We start from the raw sequence: 27,842 nt of genomic DNA, 5'->3' as shown, positions 1-27,842 counted from the left end.
TATATTTAGTAGTAACATTTAACCTAGCAATTGATTTGGACATGATAACTTTTAACACTGCATTAGTTTGAAAATGGCCATTGAATGTTAATTAACAAATTAAGCTGCAAAATACATTTCAATTGCATTTAGTTTGCAAAGGCTGTCAACATACAGGGACAACAGATGATGCGTTAAAATCTCATTTACATTTTCAATTCCATGGTGTGGAAGAGAGAATTTTCTAGTTGTCTGTGTGACCGAAGACAGAATTTTCTAGTTGCTACAACTGCAAGAAAAATTTTTAACATCGCGGTAAATATCAAGGGCAGAAATATGATATTCTCAACGAATTCCCCCCCAATTGAAATGGTAGAATTTTTCGTCTACTGATACAATCAGATTTATGGCTTTGCCAGCCTCTTCTGAAATATGCTACCATCCTCTACGCGAACAAACAAGAGAAAGACCTGAGACATTCCGAATGCACAAATTATACAGCACCTGAGAGGACTTCATTGTGTATCAAGCAAACTTCAGTTCAAAGGAATACTGCACATCCCTCTATTCATGGACATCATAAAGAGTCCAGACTCAGTCTCAAACTCAAACCTCCTGGCTTTCTGCAACTATTCCAATGCATAACTTCCACCTAAAAGGATTTTTCATTACATAGGTTAGAGCTGATCTGACCCATTTCCCATTTCCTGAAGAGTTTTGTCACCAGGCTCCTCTCCTTTTACATTCACATCCAATGCCCTACACGATTTTTTCTGATTAATTTCAGGCTCTGGACCACCCATTGTAGAACAGTCTTCAATCTGATACACCCTCTCATCAACTAAAGTCTTCATGTATGAGCATTGCCGCTCTTCAGCTTCTATGTTAGGCATTGCCTCTTGCCCTGAATTAAATGACAATTCAAAGGCTGATGGGCTTGGAGGTTGCGTTCTCATCTGCACCGACCGAAGCAGTGCAGCTCTCCTCAAATCAGCTGAGTGGCATATATCACTGGGTGAAGACGGGAACCGACCTTCTGAATCTGAGCCTCGTTGACGAGGCTGTGAGTATGCAGCAGCAGAGAGGGTCGAGCCATATGGCGGGTACGATGTGACAGGGGGAGTGGAAGAGAACCCACCAAGTGGTCTTTGACTCCTGTAAGGTGAAACTGGACTTGTGGGTATGCTGTCAGGTTGAGATGAGCAAGCATTTACATGAGTTTCACAGAACCGAGATTCATCTGAATCCTCCGACATTGGTGAATATTGTAAGGAGATGTCATCCCTGAAACCGTGAAAATTAGAGAAGGCAGGGAAATGGAATTAATGACAAAAAAGAATCTAAGTCGTCTCTTTAGCTAATCAACTAGCATGTTACCTGCTTAGGTTAAACAAACTAGTGGGCCAACAATGTATGTCAAACCTTAACAAAGCCCTCTCCCCCACGCCCAAAAAAAAAAAACCTCTTACCTTGTGTTTGGAAGCATAAAATTCAGACTTTGGGTTTGTGTAGATTTGGACAAAATATGGTGTAAAATTGTATTGAGTTTCTTCTAAATCCATACAAGTCCAAGCCCTGAAATCCACCCTCCCAAACACTACCTTATTGGACATCCTTGCAACCATGGCTCTAATACCATAGTGAACAATTGCTCAACTAAAGCCTCACTTTTAGGTCTAGAAGGTCCTATGTTAAATTCTCAATAAGAGTTTTTAACCTCCGAAGGCCAATATATCTTTCCACAAGTAGGTTTTAATATGAGAGGATGTGGGCCTTGAAGGGAAGTGTTAACGCTCGTTATACAACAAGTTTCCATAACTTGATGAGTTAAGCTTTTAGATCAAGTGGTACCACGTAAGATTACCACTTGACCAAAAAGCTTAAGCTTTTGAGTCAAATTTGTTGTCTAACATGGCATAAGAGTCATGGTTGCCAGAATATCCTGGATCCCTCGATAAGAGCACACACAGTTCCATGTGCAGCCCCCAGACACAAGGGTGTGTACCAAGCGCAATGAGAATGTTAAGGCCTTAATACATTATTGGCCCAGCTTAACCTTTTAGGTCAAGTGTTAACAAAAATGAACAAAATTGAGGCAAAATATAAATTCTATCCTCTCCACTGTCAGCGTGTTAAGGAAATTTCAGCGACATCTTCTCCTTTTTCAATTCTTTCATATTTTATTTACTTCAACAAGAAAATTCTGGTGAGATGTTACATCAACACAAGCCTCTGTGATGTACGACAAGTGGGACCATGGGCAGACCCTTGCTGGACACTCATTCAAATGAATTAACTCAAAGATTGTTGGGTTAAGTTTATAGTTTCTGATGTGTTCAGTTTAATTAGGGGTTTGTTTCTAATTTCATGTACCTCTAGGGGAATATGTGTAATTTCTTGTATTTTTTTAGGCTTTCTAATAAATAATGTGTTTAGGCCATGAAAGAGTGAGGTTGTTGATGAATTTAAATTGAGTAGTTAACCAGTTAACCTGTGATTTCCCCCATTGTATATCCTCTTCCTTCTTCCCCTTTCCTGCCCTCTATCTATCCTGCATTTTCTCAAGGCTGCAGATCCTTGATGCTGTCCTGCATCACCACAACTTATTGGACCAGCTTTTAGGTATTTAAATCCTTTCTTGAGTACCTACTTAAGTATGTCCTGGGATAAGGGCACCATTATAACATTGAAACCTCAAATACTACTTGTACAAGATAGACCCTAGAGTTGTAACTAAACCATGCTTCAAACATCTCAGTCTAACATGAATCAAGGCTTTGGCCCATGGTTTGTCTCACAGTCCCCATTTGGGAAGCCTGGGCTCAAATCCTCCATGGGAAGAAAAAGGAGGTTTGAGTTTACAGTTAGGATTGTAATTTATGCTGCTCCTTCAGGTATTTGCAGATAGCTTCACACTGTCCAAGACAAGACACACCTATCAGCCTATTAACATTATTCACACAAAAAAATACTTTGGTTGGAGTAAAACCAAGGACCACGGCAGATGCCGATTGCCCAATTATTAGGATAGAAGGACAGACACAAGGGCATCCCTCAGGTAACATGCATCTCTTTCAGTAAATGAAGGCTAAGACTTAGTACATCACAGCTGCTAGTAGGGTGTTGGGACACAAACACTATATACGTTTTGTCATGCAGAATGTGCAACACAGAGATGCATAAAAAGGCACAGGAGAAGTGAAGAGGGATAGCGTCCTAATAGAAACGAAAAATACTAATATAAACCTACCCATAACCCGCAGGAAATGTAGCAAAAACATTAAGGTGCTGTTCAGTTGCAGAGAATAGTGTTCATTTTCCATTTCTGGTTTTCCAAATATTCATAACACTGTCAACCATGATCTCTATTTTCTCTGGCATTCATGAGAAAATTGGAAATTTTATTTTAGCAGCTTTCCAGTTGCTGGTGATATGTCAAACTCCACATGTGATTTGCATTTTTTTTTCTGTGGGGACTAATTTCTGCTCCTAAATACAAGCAGACTTAATTGGGATCATGGTTTTAAATAAAGGCCGCGACCGTTACATAACGCCATTACGTAAAGGTTCTTTGGGTTACCGATACCGTTACATACCGCGAAATCGGTGAGAAGAAAAATCACGACCGTAGCGGCCGTTACGGACCGCGAGCGTTACGTAAAGGCCGCTACGGCCGTTACGTAACCGCTATAGGACTGTTACACCAAAAAAATATTTTATTTTTTACTTTTTCTTCTCATTTTTTCTCTCTCTTTCACATATCATTCTCAATATTCCAAGTGGCAAGAGGGGGAAAAGATTATAATGAGGATGACAATGATACAAAATTTACTTTTTCTTTAAATACTCACAATAGATGCATTAATTAACAATTTCGAAATACTAACTTGTTAGGAATTTTTTTTTTTTAATAATATTAGTAATATGATATTTATGTTCTTTATTTTTCAACTTCAACCTTCTTTCTTTTCTAGCTATTTTATATTTATATTATTCATATGTCTTATGTGTCTAATAGATTAATGGAGTGTATAATGTATTTTATTTTATTAATTCATTTAGCACACATAAGAATTTATCACAGATAAGAACAATGAGAAGTATAAATACGTGCACACACATAATTTTCTATCAATGATGGTTTAAAACAAATGTAAACTTGTTGCCCTTACCAAATAATTTAGTTACTCGAACTAAAGGGTCCAAAATACACTAAAACCCTTTCTAAGAATGGCCAAAAGCTTAAAACATGCAAGTACGGTAATATGCACAAGGTTGTGCGTGCTTCAAAAAAATTCACGGCCATTACACCCGCTTCCCGTTATGTAACATACGCTACTCCTGCTTCCCATTACACCTGTTACCGTTACGTTACGCTACCCGCTACCGCGATTTAAAACCATGATTGGGATTGTTTAAAAAGCATACATTTCGCATACACTAACCCATGCCTCTAAGGAAAATGGAAGTAGGTGCAATCAAAGAGGCTTGAATTTTTCTAGGCTCATGCTTCAAAAGGTGTAAGGCACATATAATGATATAAAAGGAGATCTTACGCATAATGGCCCGCATTGTAATAGAGCACGCAAAACAATGCTGAGAATCTGGCAACTAATACAAGGGAAATTATTAAGTGGTGTAAAAAGAAATCAGGACCCCCCGTTTATATCACATGGCTCACAAGAAACACCATGGAAAAATAGTAGAGAACGTTATACAAGCCTGTTCTGATTGAAAAATCATATTCCTGCACAGCCATACTAAACAGCACCCTATTCATTTGTTAGGGAGCCATACTGTCCAAAGGGTGCCATATCACCAAATTGAGCACGGAATGATGACTCCACTGTGTTAGATTACTACTTTACCTAAAAGCTTAAGCTATTAGGTTATGAGCCAAGAATGTATATCAAGCTTTTAACACTCCCCCGCACGTGCAGCCCAACAACACGTGAAGAGATAAACAAATGATAAATAACACCACATAATAAACACGAGCGACGAGATTAGAACCCAGGACCTAATACCATGTTAGCACGAAGAAGTCCATGTGTAGGCTTGATACACACGGGTGAGCACCAACTTGACCCAAAAGCTTAAAGCCTTATTAGGTCTTGGGCCCAACAATGTCTATAAGCACCCATTACCACTCAATTTTTCTAATGTGGGAAAAACTCACAAGTGGAATTCTTAACAATCTCCCCCTCACTCGTGAGTTCCAATTGCTCCCCTTTGAACGGAATCCATCTCCTTTATGAGAGTAAATCCAATTTTCCAACAATTGCTCAAGTGGGTCTTACCACCGTGCCTTACATGCCTCGGATTACATTCTACGTGCCTTCGAACCAATCCTACCTTCAACATCTTGACCCTATTTGGATCCATCTTCCAACCCTAATTGATCCTTATTGATTTTGGTTAAACACTTGGTCCTCCAACTGTTAGCACATCAAAAAGAAAAAAATTAGTTTCATGCCTCGACTTTTTATGATGTCGCTCACCCAGAGTTACAAATCGGTGTTGGGTGGTTTAGGATCTTCTCAACCCCAAAAGCTAACTCATGGGATAAGATTTTCCTTCACACTTAATAACTGACCACCAGCACCTTCCATAACCGATGTGGGATAATCCAGCAATCTCCCCCTTACACATCGAGATCTCCCCAAACACGGCATACTAGGAAGAATGTTAGTAAATCAGGCTTTGATACCAGTATTAGATTACCACTTTACTTAAAAGCTTAAGCTATTAGGTTGTGGGTCAACAATGTATATCAATCTTTTAACACAATGCACAAAAATTGGGACATCTCTTTTCTCTGTCTCCCATTGACCATTGTGTTTGCTCTGAATCCGGTTCAATGACAATTCAGTCAGTTAATGATGTTTGTGTTTGGTGAAGGAATTCCAGAAACAACTAATAAATACCTCTAAATTTCCAGTGGAAAAATCCCATTTCCTGATGAAATGAGGTAATCAATTGTTTTCACATTTTTTCACAATTCATGACTCTTCAATAACGACAATCACAACCCTTACTCACTAGCATTATAAAAAATTAACAAGAACAAAGAAATACAAGATAATTCACCTGGTATAAAACATGCTTTCTGATCTAGCAGGAGATTCCATGAGATTTTCGGAGAGAGGGTCGCCGACTGTCAACCCATTCAGGCTGGACGCCATTATCTGGACAAGAAACACATTTTAAATTTACAAAAAGTCAAATTAACAATTTCCAAAATTAATAAATAAAACTTACAACACAATGCAACCCCAAAAAGACAAATTGAGAGAAAGAGGACCTTCTGACGAACACCCAAAGAGAATTTGAACCCCAAGATTGAAAAAAAGGAAGAAAATGAGCTAACCATGTCAGACCCACTGAAACCGCAATCATGCAAACGGTGAAGTAATGCGAATAATTGAGAGAGAGAGAGAGAGAGAGAGAGAGAGAGAGAGAGAGGACGACCTCACTCAGGTAACGCTTGTGAGAATGGAGATTATCGATATAAACCTCATCTTCGGGATCTCTACCGCGCTTCCCAGATGGAGACGCTGATGATGCGCTCGCTTCTGAACCCATTTATCACTATCTGTCTGAATTAACTCTTCCACATAACTAATATTATTCAAGATTCGTACATGTTCATTGTAAAAAAATTCAAAATTGGGAAAATATTGAAGAGAACTGGGAATTAATTAAGAACAAAGATACATTGGGTAGAACGCTGGCGACAAAGAACACAGAGCACAGGCGCATTTCGATGCAGTGGGATTGGGAAAGGGATGGAGACTGGGGAAGGAATGTTACCCTACTCCCCGGTGCAGGATTCTTGATCATACGACCTACTTCGGCTCGCCGTCCTGATATTTTGAGATGAAGCGGGGTGAAGGGTGATTTTCATTTCTTCTTGCGTAGCACGACGTCGTTTTGGTTGGGCAGCTTCACCCCCGAGCCAACTTGAACTACTTAAGTATAGCTTTATTCTCTTTTATTATTTTAAAAAATATTTCATTTTTAAATTCAAAGCAATAGATTACAAGCACATAAGAAAAGGGGATGTTTATTCAAGAAAACATATTTATTTATTTATTTTATTTTATAATTTTTTTAAGGATAAACGACAATAATCTCTTATGAAATTTGAGAAAAGAATAATGAATTTTCAAAAATTTTAGAGACATTTCTTGAGATTTTAAGAATTTCAAAAACTTCTTTTTATATTTTGCAGAAAGACACATGTTATTAGAAAAGATATGTGTTTTTTTGACAATTAATTCAATCAAGTAATGTAAGAGAGGTGTGAGAGAAATGTTCAATCTCTTCCATAGTGGTTCAGTCTCCTTCATCAGTACCTACGTCCACTCTCTCAATCAAATCCAAGCCGAGATTCCACTAGCAAACTTCTTACCTTTCAACTAGGGCAAGAGCGCAATTACAAGACCTAACCTTTTACTGAGGCTAGAATATAAAATGAGTCTTTCACCGGGGCTCAACCAACACTTACAATGATGAGAAATTACAAATAATATGTGGTTTAATATCTCAAAGTAGATTGATGTCATAACTCAAGCTTACAACTCAAATTCTCTCGCAAAAACAAGACTTGGAATTTGAAGAGATTTAAAACTAATAAAAAGAACTTATACAAGAAAGTACTCTCTTAAATAAGAACAAAACACTCTTAACACTTAGAAATATAAAGGAGAATGAAGACCACTTTGATATTGATTTCTCTTATCCTTCTTCCTTAAAAATTCACTTCTTTTTATAGAGAAAATTATCCACTAGACATTGGAGAGGTTTTGGCACCATGTGATTAAAGTTGGAGCTAAACAATCATTGATATAATAAGAAATTTGATTTTTAGGTGAGATGATATATTTTTAAAAATTACATATAGTCAAAAAATACCAAATAAAATTTTATAAAAATTCATATTGATTTATCAATGAGTCTAGTTTCTAAAGAAAAAAGAATCATGCCAACTGGAGCAACAGTTGAAGAGATAAAATCCAAATACTACTAATATATTGAGCTGACAAGAATCCTAATTTTCAGGGGAGATGATTTAATTTATAAAATCACAAATGGTCAGTAAATACTAAATAAAATCCTATAAAAATTTATATTAAATTATCAATGAATCTAGTTTCCAATAATTAAAAAAAAAAAAAAGGAATCATGCTAATTGAAATAGTCGTTGAAGAGATAAAATTCAAATACCATAGATATATTGAGCTGTTAGAATATGTTGGCTGAGTTGTACAATTCATAACAAATTGAATATTTATTCAAATTAAGTGTGTCATGTCGTTATGGAATCCACATACCATCTAATTTCATAAATAAAAAAGAAAGAAAGACATTATTTCAAAAATTTTATAGTAAGATATGTTTAATTTACTACAGCATATTCATCTCTGATTCTGACTTTACGACAGTGCATAATGGCCATATTTTTTAAATTATTAATCCTACATTATAGCTCCAAAATGTTTACATAAATTTTTTTAAAGAGAATCATGAGTCTAATTTTAGATTAAATAATATTATAATTTTTGGACTCACATAGAATAAAATATAAAATTAGATTCATAAATAATACAATTCTAACTTTTTTGCTTAAATATATGATGCACTTTTACAAAAATACCCATTTTAACTCTAAATATGTAAGAGTCAAGTTGAAGTTTGCAATGCAATTGGAGATGGGCGAAGGGTTGAAGTAGCAAGAGAGAAAAACATTTGAATTGGAAATTGATATAACATAAAAATCAGTTCTAAAACAAGAGTATAACCAAAATATTTTATAAAAATTGTTCAAATATTCTTTTATTTTTTACATATTAAAACACAAATCATTCTTCAAACCTCAAAAATATGATTTGTTTTAACTTCTTATTACAGATATGAGATTTTATACTTTTACAAATTTGCTAAAATCAATACAACAGTGTCACAATAAATTGCATTAAGACAAATGAAAATTACTACTTGATAAAAATATTTTTACTAAAATGGGCTATAACATTGATAGATTTAAATTTCAAAAATATTTTGCTTTACATTTTTTATGCACTTGTATTGGTAGACGTAGATTTCAATGATGTGTTCGATGATAAGCTTGTATTTTCTCTTTTTAAAAAAAAATTTATCTACGATTTTGCAAGGATGGAGTATCTCTAAAGTATTATTCTAAAAAGAGTGCATATACATACAAAAATTAATATTATAAATATTAATAAAAAAATTTAATATAAAAAAATTTATTCTTTAGTTTAAAAGTAGTAAATCATCAAATTAAAATTAAATGCAAGAACAATACAAAATATTAGAGGTTATAATTTTGTTAACTAAATCTAGAATCGCACTTTTTTAGATAAAATCCTAAATTCACCTGACTTAATCAGACAGAGACAAACTAAGGGTTTGTTTAGTATCGTTGCCGTTTTCTATTTTTTGTTTTTGTTTCTCCACAATAAGGAAACATACTACAAAAAATGTGTTTATTTATGTTGTCTGTTTTTTGTTTCTATTTTCGGTTTTCAACTGTTTGCCAAAAAATTGAAAACCAGATTTTATGATTTTTAGTTGTTTTGACAACCTGTTCTCATAAATTTTAATATCAAAAAATAGTTTTTAAGAATTAAATTATTCATTTTATATACTTTTAAATTAAAATCAAAATTAAATAATCAAATGAATTTAAATATAATTAAAACAAAAATATACATAAATTTCAAAAAATTGTTCTTGTGCCTGCCATATTTGAGAAAATCGTTCTAAGATTGTTTGAATATTATTGCTAGCATCTTTGAAACATTAATCTGATATTGAGATTTGATATACTTGGTCTTCAAAGAATAGGTTTTTTTTTTTTAGTAAAAGAGGGCGGTACCTCGATTTATTTATTAATAAACCCTCACTTTTGGTGGAGGAATACCATGGTTTCAAGTTAAAACCAACCAACCAAATTAGGACAAACATAAACATAACTAACAAAGGAGATAAAAACATAAAAACAACCAAAAATAAAACGAAATACACCAAACGAAATTCTAGAGATGAACTAACGACGAATAGAAACAAGACTCCACCTTATCCATCCGAAGGATACCTTTCAGATAATGTGGTAGAAGGTGTTGTTCTTCGTAGATTACATTTTTTCCCATTTCTTCCTTCTTTAGCAGAAAAAATCAGCCGCACTATTACCTTTCCTATATTGGTGCATCACCGTGACATTCACTGCTTCTAACTCTGCCACAAGCTCCTCCCAAAATTCTCAAAGATACCACAAAGTACATCTACCTATCTGAAACCAATCAACTTCAATTCATGAGTCACTTTCAATAATCACATTAACATAATGCAAATATTTACACAAACGAATTCCTTCCCTGATTGCTTTTAATTCAACACTATTATTCGTACCATTGCCAAAATAACTTGAAAAAACCACTTTTACTATGTCATGGCAATCCCGAATAATTCCTCCACCTCCTGAAGTACCCAGATTGTCCCTACAACTCCCATCACAATTAAATTTTATCCACCCTACTCGAGGTTTAACCCGTGAAATAATTTTTCTAAGCCTATCGCAAACTCTCTGATGCTTAATTTGAAACTCATTCAAAATCTTAATGTTCGACTTCTTCAATTTTTGAAAAGAAATGGTGCTCTCAGCAATAAAACTAACCCAGAATCGAACACTTCTCCACATCTGATCTGCATTTTGATAAACTCCTTCTATTCTCGCTTTACATCTTCGATTCCAATGGCACCACGTAATCAAATATGGAATCAGCTCGATTAAAATACCTTTAATAGACAATTTTTTTGCATAGTGGAACCAATTTGCCATTTTATTTTTCCAAGGAAGAGATCGTTGGAAAGGAATCCCCAATGCCACACTAGCCCGAAGCCAAACCTCTGAAGCCACCTCTCCTAAAGAAAGAATATGATCAATATTTTCGTGGCTTCTTTGAACGCAGCAATCACAAGCCAAAGCCATCGATATTCCTTTGGTCTGAATTCTATCGTCTACAGCCAAGCATCTAAACTAGGCTCTCCATAAACACATTAAGATTCTTCTGGGTAATAAAAAATGCCAAAACCAGTCATTCCATAAAAAATTATCACTTCTGCCCCTCACTGCCTCCCAAGCCATTTTTGTAGAAAAATTACCGTCCAAGGCAGGCTTCTAGACCAAAATATCTTACCTACTTTTACCCGTCGGCACCTGTTGCAAAATTTCCCTTGTTTTATCAGCACCAACCAATTCCCGTACTAAATCAGAGTTCCAATTATTATTTAATCACCAATCCTTAATACACAGTTTCTTGTTCAAAATATCCTCAGTGCTCACAGATAACGGGTCTAATGACAGCCACTTGTCGAACCAAAAAGAAAAGTTTCTACCTCTCACCAAAATTTTAACATTATCCATAACTTTTGGAATGGTGGACATAATTGATTTCCAAAATCGAGAGTCATTTGGTCTCTCCTTCCTTATTAATAAATGATCATTTCTACAATATTTAGCTCTGAAAAAATCTGCCCACAAATTGTTAGAAGTGAGCAATCTGAAGGCAAATTTCATAAGAAGAGATTTCTGAACTTCCTTAAGATCTCTCAAGCCCAGACCCCCTTTCGAGGTAAGTTTACAAATTTTCCCCCAAGAATAGGTTTTCAAAGAATAGCTTGTTTGAACACTCTTGTGCATATTTGAGGTTATACATTATACTGAGTGTAGCTTGCACATATGCACCATTGAACTTATAGTTCTTATATTATTGATGTGCATTGATTATACTGTGCGTAGTGGTACATATCTACTTAGTGTAAGAAGCATTTTACGTGTACGTAAATTATAGTGTAAATTTGTTATATTTCAGGCGTGGGCATGAAGAGGGAGACTAGCCTTGTTGAATAATTTTGGATTGACTTAGACCCGGTTAGGAAAGTTAGGTGTACCATCTTGGTAAGGTGTAAGTTGAGGTCAGCCCTATTAATTGACCTAGTTGTAACCGGTGTCGCTCCACCCGTTAAGTGAGCATTAATGGAATTCTCGGGCTTGCGAGTTAGAGGCGAGGACGTAGGCAGTATTGGCCGAACCCCGATAACATACCGTGCGTGTACTTTATATTTTCGCAGTTTATTTTTCGCACTTTCATTTTGAGCACATGTATGTATTCTGTTTAATTCATTATATGTCGTACATGTGTTAATCGAGTTTATGATTAAATAGAAAGACATTGGATTTGTGTAATGCTATTGTTGATTAAATTGAACCTAGGAGAGAAATTTTAAATACCCAATTCACCTCCCCCCCCCCTCTTGAGAATACACCAAAGCTATCAGATGTATCTTAGGGCCAATGTCTTAGGGTATATATCCAGTCCTAAAAACAAGGTCTAATTAATGTATTGATTTTAAGAAATACAAAAAAATCAAAACCTAAATAAATAGATATCTATTCTAATGTATGCTCTTTTTAAAGACTTAATTAGATAAGAGTCTTTAAGATGCATTCCCTTTCCTAGGACCCAATTAAACAAAGTCTAATTCTAAGATGATTATTCTTATTTGATGATATAATATTAAAATAAATAACACTAAATCTAGCCGTGCGCTTTCTACTTTTAGAGAATCAAGTTAAATAAATAAATAAAAATGAAGAAGAAAAAGGGAAAGAAGAAAGAATAACAAACTCATTAGGTCTTAACACCGCTATCCTTTTTTTTTTGGTTTCCACGTATCCGTTTTACGGTCCACGTGACTAATCTCGTGCCCCTTGAAGCCGACCCCACAACTACAAAGGGAGGTAAATTTTAGGAATCTAGGGGCGGAAATGAACCCGGGAGGGTTTGAACACCTGACGTCGTAAGAGGTACTCTCGCAGCCCGCACTACCACCTGAACCACACCCTGGGGGTTAACACCGCTATCCTTGAGAGAACATGAGGACAATATATATATTTATGTTTAGCATTTCATTCATTTCATAAATTTATTGAATAATTTATCTTTGAATTAAAGCGAAATTGATTGTGCTATCCTTGTACAATTCTTCGAAATACGATGGTGGTCATTTAGTTAAGATAGTTGTGATAAAAAAGAGGTTGTTTTGAAGTAAGTCAAACATCACAAGCAAGACATAAATTGCACATGGGATGGAATCATTTATCATCTAGATTATAGATTACACAGAGTTCGCTCAAAATATCTGGTAATGATGGTTGCTTAATTAATTCATTAGGCAAAGGTCGTCCATCAAGGCAGATAAGCATTGGACAAACATGTCACTCATAATAATTTAAACCTTTAATATTATGAAACGATCCTAATTTATGATTGAATTTTAAATGTTTTATAAACTTCCTTTATTATTAAGATTTATTATTTAGAGTTTGTATTATTGTATGGGGATCCTCTAACTCAACACAACAAATTAATTTTATGCAGTAGCTTAATACCAAACAAACCCCCGTGCCTTTTTTCCTCCTTGTATCAACCTCTTCTATTCTAAGGTAATATTTGAGAACATGAATTTCAAATCTTAAATTTGAATTTAGATGGATTTGATCAAATCTTAATACAATTTTCATTTTATCCAAACCCAATACAATTCAAATGTAAGACCTTTCCAAGCATAAGATCAATCTTTTTACCACCCTCTTTTCTCCATTCTTCTATGATTTCTATAAACAAATTGCACAGTGGAATATCGGATCAAACACACACAACACTTGATAAAAATACAAAAACAAACCACAGTAATTATATAAAAGCAATAACAATAATTACATAAAAAATTACGAGATTCGGCAATGCCTACATCCACGGGAGTAAACGGTAATAATTCACCATCTTCTTGTCCAAAGGAAATGAACAATACATCAACCCTCTACCAAATACATCACAAATGACATATAAATAGAGTTTATGAAGGTTTTCTATGATTTCTTTTTGTGTATGCTTTCCATGAGCCACCTATCACAACACTATTTTTATATTTTTTACAAGAATTAACATAACAAAATTATTTACAATCAACCCCATACCTAGGCATTTAAAATCACATTATCCCTTAAAAGTTGTTCCAACTTTTATCAAATAAAAGTGAAACCCAATTAAAGCTCAAACTTAATTTGAGTTCACCAACTAATTTTATCAACAAATATATTCAACCTAAGTTTAAATTATGCTCAAACTCAAACATGACTCAAGATTAATCAAGACGAACCCCAGGGCTGAGCTCAGTTGGCAAGGGCGGATTTCGGGGTTGCCTTTCACGAGGTCAGGGATTTCTCCCACCCCGGGTTCGATTCCTGCGGCGAGCGCCTGAGTTTACCTCCTACGTGGTGGTGTGGGGCCGCTGTCACGTGGGCGTGGGATTAGTCACGACCGGTGCGACGGACCGTAAAACGGACGACGTTGACGGTTGTGGACACCCGGACAAATCCAAAAAAAAAAAAAAAATCCGCTCCGGCCAACTCCAGTCAACCACAATTATTACTTTTAATGATTGAACAATTTTAACCTCTCCATAAAATTCAGAATGAAAAAGACGACTCCCCCGACACCTAATTCCTAAAGCTCTGCAGCTCCTCGACATTGTTCATATACCGACCATCCAGCTCGCGGGGCCCCAAAGATTACTTCGAACATTTTGCGCGCTCTCCTTCTCCATCGAACCGCGTTCAAAATCCTTCTTCCCATTTCATCACATTAATGGCGAAACTATCGTACCACACCAATCAGCATTCAATGTTCATCAATGGTCTGCAAAAAGCAGCTTAGAACGGCATTGTCAGATGATGAGTTTTCCGATTAGCTCCCCCCCGCGCCATAAAATAAATTTCATGATTCCTCTGTATCAGTACAGATGATGACCGATGCTTGCAGGAGCACGTACGCATCTCTTGACTCTGAGTCATGGTTGATATCTACAAATTAGGTTCTAATTTCTAAAAATAGTAGAATTCCATCTAAATATGTTCTTGTATTATAAAATGATTGGTGGCATAGTTAATTAATCATCGGGATACAATTAATATGGAGTTTATGTTCGATCCTCAACGCAAAATGGAGAGATCGATCATTTGTAGCTAGGCAGGCTATATGAATTATTCAACTTCATCAACAAGTTAACAACTGATGATGAAGCTAAACAGCTAGCTACCTAGAGTAGAGATTCATCGATCCATGGTCAGTACTCCACTGTACGGAGGGACGCCAGGGCCGCGCGGCCTCTACCCGGAGGAGACTGGGTTTAAGCTTTTGGTGAGGCCGTTCAGTGCGCCGTATCCCTTGGAACTGAACCCTAGGCACCCAAGCAGCCCTTGCCTGTACGGAAGGAACGTTTTCTTCTTCATTTCCTCGGCTTGAGCTCTATTCGCGGTGTAGTGCAACTCGTGAGGGGACGGCGGGATCCGCCGCTTCGCCACGCCGTTCGCTGGTTTTCCGGAGGCTCCTTTTCTGGCGCCGGTGAATCTTTTGCTTCGATTATTCTCCGGATCCTTTTGGACGTCGCTCGCTGCGGATGAGTTGGTGGTCGGAGGTTTCTCTTTCTCATTATCTCGTTTTGAAAAGAAATTAAGAGATGATGTTTTGGAGAGTAATGGAGGGAGTTTTATCTCTTTTGCGGGAGAGAACGACATCGAGGACCAGAAGTACTTTTCCTTCGAGTTCTCACTTCCCTCGCTCTTGCTCCTATACAACAGGTCCTTCAAGAATATCCATTTCTTGGAGTTTCGACCGGAAGACGAAGATCTCGACGACGAAGCAGAACCAGACGGCGTCGTTTCCGTAGACGGAATAGTACTTTCGACGTCGCTGTTCTGCTTGCGACGCTCCCGGTCTTCCAATTCCGAAGCCACTCGCTCGCTCAACTCTCGATCGCCATTTCCATCATCTTTCTGCCACTGGAACTCCGCAGCATCCCTTAGAGGCGACAGAGATCTCGTCTTCCGGTGCACGGATCTGCTACGCAACCTCAGATCCCTCCCTCTCGCCCCTGCTGACTCGCATTTCCCCAACTGCTCTTCCTTCAAATCCTTACCTTCCCGAGGCGTCTCTTCGTCCTCATCTTCACCGTCCAGATCCAGCAGCGGTGCCAGGATCTGAGGCCTCTGCAAGTGGGTTGACAGCTTCATCGGCCGGATCTGGCCGTTCAGAAACAGCTCGTCGGCTGAGCTCATCGATCCGACGGCTGCAGACCCGTTCGACGAGAACCGCGAGGAGAATTCGAACTCAAACGACGCGGAAACGCAAGCCTCCGACGAGGTAGTCGGAGCAAAGGCCGCCGACCCGCCAGACAGCATGTAGTGAGTCGGGCTGGCCGGCGCGCTGTAGAAGTAGCTTGGGGGGCCGCGGCCAGGGCTCGAAGGAGCGCTGACGTAGGGAGTGGAGCAAGTGCTGCCGAAGTCCTCGCTGAAGCGGTGAGCCTCGGTCGAATAAGAGGCTTCGCCCGCATAAATGGTTGAGGAAACAGGGAACACTGGGTTGCATACGGTCTTGGTTCCGCCATTGCTAGGGTTTTGCAGCTTCATTATCGGAGAAAATGAAATGGTGATGATGGGATGGGAGGGAAGGGGATGGCTCAAGTGAGGCGGTTACTTACACTCGATCTGCGCTTCGATGAAAATTCGTATTATAATATCTGTTTTTATAACGTCAATGCCAGAGCCCTTCCCAGCCGTTACAATCAAATTACTTACTTGCCCCTAGTGATTTTACATTAACGCCCATCTCGAATGTCGGTTGTGACGTGGCTTACTTGTTTTGGAATTTGGGCTGTGATGATCTGGCACTTGAAAATTAAAGACACAATATTTACTCTTCAGTTTTTTGAATGTTTATATTATATAGGAAAAACTTGAAAATTAATTTTAATTTTTTCTAATTTTAAAAAAATATATATGAGAACAAATAAAGTGGTATTTTATGATTATTTATAAAAATAAAAAATAAAGAATAAAATTTATATTACACAAGTAAATAGACATTTAGGATTTGTTTCAAACTTTTAAAATAAAATAGAAAAGAATATATATATATATATATATATATATGAAGAAGTCCACAATTTTCATGTTCAATTGTCAAAAAAAAATAAGAAATAAAATAAAATGTATTGTAAATCCTATTGACCCCCTTGAAGTTTCAAAAAGGTCACAAAACTCTCCTAAAATTTGTTAGAAAGACGCAAACCTTTTCTCGAAAAACTTATCTTTTGCAAAATATAAGGTAAGATTTGTATAGTTTTGAAAAATATCAGAGAATTTTCTAAGATTTTTAAAACTTTAGAAAAATATCTTGTCTTTTTGTCAAACCTCAAACGACGTCAGTAACTTTGTCCTCATTTTAAAAATTTTAAAGAATTATATAATATTATGTTATTTTAAAATTTTCATAATTTATATAAAAAAGTTTAGAAATAATAAAAAATTATTTTCCAACTTTGATGCACAAATGAAAATTTGAAAAAATAAAGTAATTTTTTCAGTTATTTTGGATAAAATTTTCACAAGTGAACAGGACCTCTTATTTATAATTTTAGATAAATTCCAAAAATAGTGAAATTATTATAATTATTTTTAAAATTAAAAATAATTTTCGAAAAATAACAATGGGTATTTTAAATATTTTAAAAAGAAGATTAGAGAATAATAGTTGAAAAGGAAATCTCATTTATAATATTCGAAAAAGGAAATTATTTAAATGTTAAACAAGGGATGGGAAGAAATGATTGCATACAAATTTAAATCCAAATGGAAATTTAGTTTTTGGAATGAAATTTGAAGTGTTGAAGTAATAAATGTATGGGCATAGAAATATTCAATAAGAATATTTTATAATTTTTATAAATTTGTTAAGTATCAATGAGCTTTCCTTTTTTAATAATAATAATTTAATGACAACCCTATGCCATATAAGGAAATAATATTCAATTTTAAATAATATGTGTGTTCTTAGTTGTCATTAAAATATCATTTAATTGATTTAGGGATGATTAGGGTGGCCAAATTTAAAGTTGTGTTATTTGTGGCGAGAGGATCTGTAAAATATTTTTTACTTTTAATCTCAAATTAATTAATTAAAATAATCATTGCAAGCTAAGGTATTTATTGTGTTTTAGGGTAAAATCAATCTACCAATATCTCCTAAAATTTTTCAATACTTTGAAAAATATCAAAAAAAATTCTCAATATTTAATTTTTTTTTATTAAATGAACCTTTAATTAATTGATTATTAGTTAATCATTAAGTATGATGAAAAAATTAATTTTACTGATATTAAAATAGTATTTTAAAATAGCATCAATTTAATATATTAAATTTAGAAATTGGTCAGTATAATATCTTCAAAATTGATTAAGGGGATCAAAGACTTAGTAGATTCTACTAAGTAGTTCAACCAATCCAATTGAGATCAATCAATTGACATTAGCATAGCAAAATAAATTATTATTATTATTTTGATTTTTTTAAAAGGTAAAAATTACTAGTAAATCATAAAAATACCTAAGAATTGCAGTGTTATAAAATATTTTTAGATGTAATTTTCATAAATATTTAATGATTAGACACATCATAGAACAAATAAAGTATAGTTTAATATCTTTAATTTAATTGACATATCAAATATAGTGTCAAAAAAACATAAATTGATATTTCAAAATTCATATTTTATAAATTAAAACTGCAAAATTGAATATTAGTTTTTTTATATGTAAAATATGAATGCTAAATGAATAAAGAAAACTCATGTTTATATTAATTGATTTAACAATTTTGCTAGAAATAATTCAATGATTTTTGTAATTTTATTCAAGTTTCTATCTTCAACTAGATCCAAAAAGCAAGCCATAGTTCAACGAACCAACCGATCTAAATCAATTTTTAAAATATAAATTTATTTTATGAAGATAAATTTATGCATTTAATTTGCGTGAAATGTATATAACAAATATTTAAAATAATATAATTATCTAACTATTTTTTTTTAGTTACTACTATTATTTTTTACATTTTTTTAAATTTTTTTAAAATAATGATTTAATTATGTTGTCATTCTTATGTTAAATGATTAATATGAATCAATCAATTGTGTTTGATTCACTTATAAGTTTAATTTTCAAAATTTGTGGTACTAAGCAAACCAGTTATTCCATTTAATTTATTAAATTAATGTCATTTCTTTAACTTGTGCTAATCAAATTAAACGAAAGAATAAAATTATTATTTTATTAAGGATAAAATTGATATGTGTGTGTGTGTGTGTGTATAATATTGTCTTTAATCAATTAATAGTTTAAAAAAATACATTTTTATTAAATTCTTTATGCAATAGTAATTAAGATTATTTGAACATTAAAATTCACTTAAATTGTTCATCTTAACTTAAATACTAAAATTTATTCTCAATTATAAAATAGTAACTTTAAATGTTTATGTAGGAAAGTCTGTAGTTAATTATTGAATGAGCAAAAGAGTAATACAAGCTTTTACTATTATCTTTCCTATTAATAAAAGAAAGTTAAAGCCCAGCAAGTTTGACTCAAGTGGTAAGGACGACTGGTGACTTTGATGACCCTAAGGTCATGGGTTCGATTTCTCTTTTAGAGTTTATCCTGGTGAATTACTAAGGGTGCGTTAATGGGCGGGGGCAGCTTTCACCTCCCGGGTTTGGTGTCGCAGCATAAGCATAATATGCTTCTTATTAAATTTAATTTTTAAAAGGCTACTCTTTTATAAAAAAAAATTTTATTATTAATTTTTTTATTTTTTATTATCATTTATAATTATTACAAGAAGATTTAAAAAAATTAATTGTTATGGTTTCAATTTTATGTGACAATCAGTTGCCACCACTCTCCAATATTTTAAATTTTCAATTTATTTTTAATATAAATTAAATAAAATCAAAATAAAATTATCGAAAACTTATAAAAATTTTTTAAAATAATAGAAAATTTTATTTGAATATTTTTTTCACAACTTCCCATTATCACATATACTAAAATTATTTTCAAAATACTTAATAAACAACAAATCACACCTTAAGTTCCACTGAGTGGGGTCGGTTACATGAATCATTTTCTAACAATTTATGCGATTATTGACAATTTTATTTCACAAATTTAGGACTCTTAAATCTTTACTCATAATCTCATTTCAAGTTCTTTTATATCTACCCTTACCCCTTCTACTGTCCTTTATAGTAATTAACTCACTTTTCGCCACTAGTGCACCGTGTTGCCTATGTTGTAAATGTTAAAATAATCTGAGTCGTTCTTATCTTATCTTATGTTTTACAGAAGCTACGTTTAACTCACTGTGAATATGTTTATTTCTTAATTTATCTTTTAAAATTATACTACTCATCCATTGTTGGAGTATAGTATCTCAAATTGACAGCATGGAATTGAAGTCTATGGAAGAAAAGCAAAAGCAAGAGAAGAAACTAGTGAAGACTTAGCTATCATTTCTGTTATACTGTTATTTCTATTATTGTTTCCATGTAGTATATATATTAAAAGAGCTTCCTATATTTTCACTTGTAGATATTGATTCTTGTTCAATTTAGATTACATAGACAAGTAAATTTTCCAATTTCCTTCTCTATTTTCTGTTTTCTTTCTTCTTATTCATCAAATTCTTTCAGTTTGCTCCTCTGTTCATCAAGTTCTCAACATGGTATCAAGTTGAATTTTTTGATTTTTTGATTCTTGCTTCCGCATATATTTTTTTTTCCCTCCCATATTTTGCTCTAGAATTTTCTGCTCTGCAATTCTACATATACAGGAATTCTGCTCTGGATTTATCTTGAATTCTGCTCTACAATTTACTGCTCTAAAATTTTCTTAAAAATCTTACGTTTCTTGCATATTCTTGAAAAATGACAGAAGCAAATCCTTTCAATTCTTTAGAATTTTCTCATCTCTCATATGATTCTACTGTTAATCCTTCAAATGATTCTTCTAGCCTATATTATCGTCATCCTAGTGATAATCCAAGTTCTCTCTTGGTTTTAGAAATCTTTGTAGGAGATAACTACATTGCTTGGAGTAGATCAATCACCATTACTCTAACTGTCAAGAATAAGGTAGCTTTCATTGATGGTTCAATTACTACTCCTCCTACAAATCAACGTGTTATTCATACTACTTGGCTCTGTGCCAATAATTTGGTACTTTCTTAGTTAATGACTTCTATTTCTAAAGATATTAGAAATAGTATGATTTACGTTACATTTGTTGTAGATCTCTGGCATGAGTTGAAAACAAGATATTTGAGAAGTGATGGCCCAAGAGCTTTTCATCTTGAAAAATCTTTAAGTTGTATAAATCAGTGTTCATCTTCGATTATAGAATATTTCAGTGTTTTTAAGACTCTTTGGGATGAGTATCTTAGTTATAGGTCATTTCCAACTTGTACATGTGGCAAGATGACTTCTTGCACCTATGATTTGTTCAACTTCTTGATACTTCAACAGCAATCAAATTATGGGTTGATGTTTCTTCTAGGCCTAAATGATTCTTATGCTTCAGTACGGAGTCAATTGTTAATGTCGTTCCTTTGCCCAATTTTCTGGTAACCCTTTTATTCAAAGTAATTCTGCCTCTACCAAGTTAACTTTTGAATTTTCTTGGATCTTAGATGCTGGTGCTACTAATCATATGATCTGTTCAACTCTATTATATTCTTCTACTTCTAAACCTGTTACAAATTCCATTAATCTTCCTAATGGTCACATTGTTCTAGCATTATATACTGGAACTGTAAATCTTTCTAGCACATTACTTTTAAATAATGTCTTGTGTGTTCCTGACTTTTCAGTCAATCTATTATCTGTTTCTAAGCTAACCAAAGAATCTAATCTTTGTCTATCCTTCTTTGGTTCTTATTGCCTTTTATAGGACCAATCAATGAAGAAGATGATTGGGATCGCCTTTGAAAACAAGGACTTTATCACCTTCATCAAGCTTCCTCGAAAGCTAATTCCTATTAGCATTTTCAATATAATTCTACACCAATTTTTACATCAACTACCACTCATAACAAGTCAAATCTTTGGCACTACAGATTAGGTCATATTTCAAATTCTAGAATGCCTTTTTTTAGACAAATAGACAATTCAATAACATTTGATTGTACAAATGTCTGTGAAATATGTTCACTAGCAAAGCAGAAAAAGCTCCCATTTCCTGTATCACAGAATATTTCTAATAAAGAGTTTGATTTGATTCATTGTGATATATGGGGTCCATTTGCTACTATCTCATATTTTGGGTTTAAATTTTACTACAGTAGATGATTTTTATAAGATGTACTTGGATGTATTTGCTTAAACATAAATCTGAGGTTTTATAATGAAACTGTAATTTTACATCAAAGAAGCTGTGTAGAAACCCCATAACAAAATGAAGTTGTTGAAAGGAAACATCAACACTTATTAAACACAGCTAGAGCTTTGATGTTTCAAGCAAACTTACCATTAATTTTTTTTGGAGTGATTGTGTATTGACTGCAGCACATATCATCAATCGAATTCCAACTCATCTTCTCCAAAACAAAACACATTTTAAAATGCAATTTCACAAATCACCAAATCTTTCTCATTTAAAGGTTTTTGGATGCTTATGCTTTGCATCTACAATTACTAATCACAGACAAAAGTTCAATCCAAGAGCAACTAAATGTCTATTTTTAGGACATCCTTTTAATGTCAAAGGTTATAAACTCATGGACTTAAACACAAACAGAATCTTCATTTCCAGAAATGTTGTATTTCATGAAACCATCTTTCCATTCAAAATTCTCCCAATTAATTTTGACATACCTACTTTTTTGTTTCCTCCTTCAGAATTCCATCATGATTCCTCTCATATAAATATTCCTATCCCTTCTGATCACAATAATTCCTCAATGAATTCTAATGACTCAATTTCCTCTCAAATTAATAGCAACTAGCACACTAAATTAGCAGATTCCATTCCTCCTGACAGCAACCAGCACGCTGACTTCGCAAATTCCATTTCTCCTCACAGCAACCAACACACTGACTTAGCAGATTCCCTTTCTTCTGCTTCACTTATTAGAAAATCATCCAGAATTAAACACCCACCAAAATTTTTGCAGGATTATTATTGTGGGAATGTTTTTTGCTTCCTTATGCAAACAACTCATCTGCTTCTATTGGCTACTCCTCTAGGACAGGTAATCTTTATCCTATATCATCATTTATTTCTTTCAGTAGACTTTGAGCACCACACAAAAGCCTTTTTAACTTCTATTTATGTTACCACAGAACCAAAAACATACAAACAAGTTGCAAAATTACATGAATGGCAAGTTGTTATGAGAAATGAACTCAATGCTTTAGAGTTAAACAAAACTTGGGAACTTGTTACTCTTCCTAAAAATAAACTGACCATATGTTGTAAATGAATTTTTCGAGTGAAATACAAGGCTGATGGAACTATAGAAAGACATAAAGCAAGGCTGGTAGCCAAAGGCTACACTCAACAAGAAGAATTAGACTTCTTTGAAATTTTTTCTCGAGTGGCAAAAATTACTTCAATTCGATTGTTGTTAGTTGTTGCTGCTATTAGGGGATGGCATATTCACCAATTAGATGTCAATAATGCGTTTTTACTTGGTGAATTGCATGAAGAGGTTTACATGGAAGTACCCCCTGGTTTGGTTGTTAATCAGCCTAATGTAGTTTGTAAATTGTGGTGAATTGCACTACTCGTGTTGGGCTTTTGTGGAGCCTAGCTGTGTTTTAATTTGGATGCTGACCCGACCCCTATTTAATTAGAGATTTCTATCCTAAGGCTTAGTCCATGGAGCGAAGGCTTGGGCCGTAAGGCACAACATATAAAAGGGATTGCTTTCGGGTGATTAAAGTGGATTCTGAGATATCTGAGGGGTTCATCAGATACATGTCTTTGCTTCACTGGTGCAAGTTTGAAACTGCAGGGTTATGTAGACGCTGATTTTGCTAGTGATAATGATAGTAGAAAGAGTACTACTGGATTTGTATTTACTCTGGGTGGTACAGTTATATTTTGGGTTTTAAATTTGCAAAAGATTGTTACTTTGTCTACTACAGAAGCTAAGTATGTTGCAGCAACTGAAGCTGGAAAGGAGATGATTTGACTATATGGTTTCTTAGAAGAATTGGGTAAGAAGCAGAAGATAGGCATTCTACACAGTGACAATCAGAGTGCAATCTTTCTTGCCAAAAATTCGGCTTTTCATTAAAAATCGAAACACATACAAACAAAATACCACTTTATCCGTTACCTTGTTGAAGATAAGCTGGTAATACTTGAAAAGATATGTGGATCTAAAAACCCAGCAGACATGTTGACTAAGGGTGTTACTATTGAGAAACTGAAGCTGTGTGCAGCTTCAGTTGGTCTTCTAGTTTGAGAAGAGGAGGTTGAGTTGCAAGGATGAGGGATTCTTTGTTTAGGAGGATTGCAGTTGATACTGGTGATTGAACTAGTCTCCAAGTGGGAGATTTGTTGGGCTTTTGTGGAGCCTAGTTGTGTTTTAATTTGGATGCCGACCCGACCCCTATTTAATTAGAGATTTCTATCCTAAGGCTTAGTCCATGGAGTGAAAGCTTGGGCCCTATTTAATTAGAGATTTCTCCTAGTTGGTGATATTTCTCCATGATAAATTCACAATCAAAGACTTGGGGCAGCTAAAGTACTTCTTGGGTTTGGAAGTAGTTAGATCAAAATCTGGAATTTCTCTTTGCTAAAGAAAGTATGCTTTGGACATACTTCAAGATACAAGTCTCATAGGTTCCAAACCAGCTGCATTTCCAATGGAATCTACTCTTAAACTTAGTGCAAATGATCCCAATTTTTATGAGAATGTCTCGGGTTACAAAAGATTAATTGCCAGACTACTATATTTGACAATTATAAGGCCTGACTTGGCCTATTCTATTCAGGTTCTTAGCCAGTTTCTTACTAAACCAGCAGTGTCTCATTATCAAGCTGTCATTCGTGTGCTTAGATACTTAAAAGCAACACCAAGCCAAGGGTTATTCTTTTCTTCATCTTCAGATTTAAAGTTCAAAGCTTTTTCTGATAGTGACTGGTCAGGTTGCTTAGATACCAGGAGAGGTGTTATAGGTTATGCAATTTTCCTAGGAGACTCATTAATCACATGGAAATCGAAGAAACAAGCAACAATTAGCCGCTCATTTGCAAAAGCTGAATATAGGGCTCTTGCAGCCACAACATAGGAGGTCTGGTGGTTACTTTATGCTCTTCAAGATCTCAATGTTGATCATTCTCATCCAACAATGATCTACACTGACAACAAATTAGTTTTGTCCATTGCAACCAATCCAGTACAACACGAGAGGGTTAAACACATTCAAATAGATTGTCATCTTGTTAGGGAAAAACTCCAACTAAATGTTATAAAGCTTTTTTATATTCCATCAAGATTACAACTAGCCGATATCTTTACAAAAACCTCTCGGATCACTGCCTTTCCATCACAATTTACGCAAGATGAATATTATAAATATACATGTTCATCTTGAGGGGGGGTGTTGGAGTCAAGCATCTCAAATTGATAGAATGGAATTGAAGTCTAAGGAAGAAAAGCAAAACCAAGAGAAGAAACCAATGAAAACTTAGCTATCATTTCTGTTATACTATTATTTCTGTTATTGTTTCCATGTGTATATATATAGGAAGCTCTTTTAATATATATATATATATATATATATATATATATATATAAAAAGAGAGTCCTATATTTTCACTTGTAGATATTGATTCTTGTTCAATTTAGATTACATAGATAAGTAAATTCTTCAATTTCCTTCTCTGTTTTCTGTTTTCTTTCTTCTCGTTCATCAAATTCTTTCAATTTGCTCTTCTGTTCATCGAGTTCTCAACATCCATCTAAACATTCTAACTCTAATATTTTTTATTTTTTGGATATGTTTTTCTTAGTCATATAGCATGTTTATCATATAGCATAACTGGCAGTCTTAGAGACGTTCTATAAAATTTTCTTTTTAATTTTAAAGTTATTTTACAATCACAAAACACACAAGTACTTCTTTATTTTATCCAACTTATGCATTACACCCTCTTCAAAAATATAATAATTAAGAAAAAAAGAATTATAATTATTTTATTTTATTATAATATTTTTGTATCTTTAATGAGTGTCTTTTTGCATTTTTGTTATTACAATTATAATTTCCATGTATATATATTAAACGTATGCACAAAATGAATTATTTATTTCATTTTATTGTTAATTTTAAATTTAATTTGTTATCTTCATAATTTCCTAAATTATTTGCAAGTACATTCTTATCTTTATATTTTATTTTTATTTTTAAAAAATTGAGTTAATCATATGAAGCACGTGGAACAAAATGTATGGTGCGTGCGTATATATATTTATCGAAAAAGGGAAAAGGCTAGAAGGGATATTTATGGGAGAGAGGGAGGGTAAAATGGGAAAATAGGTTAATACTTTAAAGCATGCGGTGTCAGCAGTGAAGGGCAGACTTGTCGACGCTTTCACAGGAGACGTGGCGGCACGTGCCTTGGTTCAACTCCCCATGCCCCCTGCTCCTCCCCTTCTTTCGCTTTCGCTTTCCCATACTGTGAATCTGTGAGCTCGGTCCGGTTATTGTATATTGACCAATAGAACACTGCCATCTCACTTCCCCATGTCCCAATGCATCGTACTCCCAGTCTCCCACCGGAAGTCTTCATTGACCAAATTAAAGGTTGGGCTTTAAGCGAAATAAACCGCAGAGCGGCTCAGGAGTTTGGTTCGGTTTATTTCGTTCTATTTATTATTTTAATGAAGCATATTCTTAGACTTGGTTCGTAAACGAGCCAAATGTATGCATAGTCAAAATATACAAAGTGCAACTGTTATAGATTATTTATAAAAAGTTAGCTTGAACTCGAACCTGAGCCTAGAAATGAGCCAAGCCGGAGCCAATATCTTTAATCTTGAGTCAAACTCAAGTCCGACTTTTTGAACTGAACCGAGCCTAGGTCGAGCTCCTATTCTACCTAGCCAAGCCCAAGCATGCTGAAACTCGGCTTAACTTGGTTCATTTGTAGCCCTAGTCAAGGAGACCTGATTGTGAAGTTAGGAGGCTTGAATACCCATAAGAATGGAAGAATATATGGTTGTATTCATTATTGTCGGTGACAAGCAACTTGGATTGGAGAGACGATTTTCACAAGGATTCAAATGGTGAAGAAAGCGGCTCACTTCGACAAGGAGTGGCGAGAATAAGGCCTAAAATATTATAAGATGGTTTCGATGCTTCTTTGAGAGTTTACCTAACAAGACGATCGGAGCATTCATTTTAAAATCTCCACCTGAGCACATGTGCGTGGCACATGCTCAACTTAAATTAGTTCGTGCAAATCAATCAACTAGTCCACACAGACCGGTTGATCAGTTATCTAATTATTTATTAATTTTAATATGTTTTAATGTTTCAAAAAAATTTTAAAAATAAATTTTCATTGCCAAAATTTCTAAAAAAAATAGATAAGAGTTAAAAAAATTCTTTTAATTCTGAAAGGAACTTTTCTATTTATTTGTTTGTTAAAAAAATTAGATTCTTTTAGTAAGAAAGTTGTTATTTTAAATGATTTTTAAATGGCATGTCTCAATAAAGTTGCTTAAGAGTCTCCTCTTATATGATTTAGGATGTATTATAGTTTTTTTTTTTTTTTTGGGTTTTTAGTTGGTTTAACTTATTTATTTGGATTTTATTTTAATGACTATTAATTGGTTAGAAAATCCCAAAAAAATGCAAAAAATTGA

At 34.2% G+C, this 27,842-nt stretch overlaps 2 protein-coding genes across 6 annotated transcripts; both read right to left on the bottom strand.

Annotated features, from left to right (window-relative positions):
• Window positions 1–103: 103 nt before the first annotated feature.
• Window positions 104–6,855, bottom strand: LOC131155088 (uncharacterized). Of its 4 annotated transcripts, none has more exons than XM_058108011.1 (4): window positions 6,697–6,855; window positions 6,451–6,578; window positions 6,070–6,167; window positions 104–1,263 (listed from the first exon to the last, which is right to left on the bottom strand). In XM_058108011.1, exons 2-4 carry the CDS (start codon window positions 6,562–6,564, stop codon window positions 657–659), a joined length of 819 nt encoding a protein of 272 aa, XP_057963994.1. In that variant the 5' UTR covers window positions 6,565–6,578; window positions 6,697–6,855; the 3' UTR covers window positions 104–656. The 4 variants fall into 4 exon arrangements, with proteins under 4 accessions (XP_057963994.1, XP_057963995.1, XP_057963992.1 ...); XM_058108012.1 differs by having other exon boundaries at window positions 6,451–6,570; XM_058108009.1 differs by having other exon boundaries at window positions 6,451–6,600; window positions 6,697–6,842.
• A 7,970-nt stretch (window positions 6,856–14,825) lies between these two features.
• On the bottom strand, window positions 14,826–16,621 carry LOC131155439 (uncharacterized). Of its 2 annotated transcripts, XR_009136825.1 has the most exons (2): window positions 15,169–16,602; window positions 14,826–14,914 (listed from the first exon to the last, which is right to left on the bottom strand). XR_009136825.1 is itself a non-coding variant. In XM_058108572.1 (1 exon), exon 1 carries the CDS (start codon window positions 16,535–16,537, stop codon window positions 15,239–15,241), a length of 1,299 nt encoding a protein of 432 aa, XP_057964555.1. In that variant the 5' UTR covers window positions 16,538–16,621; the 3' UTR covers window positions 14,969–15,238. The 2 variants fall into 2 exon arrangements, 1 of the variants encoding a protein (XP_057964555.1); XM_058108572.1 differs by lacking the exon at window positions 14,826–14,914 and having other exon boundaries at window positions 14,969–16,621.
• Window positions 16,622–27,842: the final 11,221 nt, after the last annotated feature.

This window comes from Malania oleifera, chromosome 5, assembly GCF_029873635.1.
Source record: "Malania oleifera isolate guangnan ecotype guangnan chromosome 5, ASM2987363v1, whole genome shotgun sequence".
NCBI lineage: Eukaryota > Viridiplantae > Streptophyta > Magnoliopsida > Santalales > Ximeniaceae > Malania > Malania oleifera.
The sequence above is the reverse complement of the archived record's forward strand: the minus strand, read 5'-3'. Positions and strand labels throughout refer to the sequence as shown.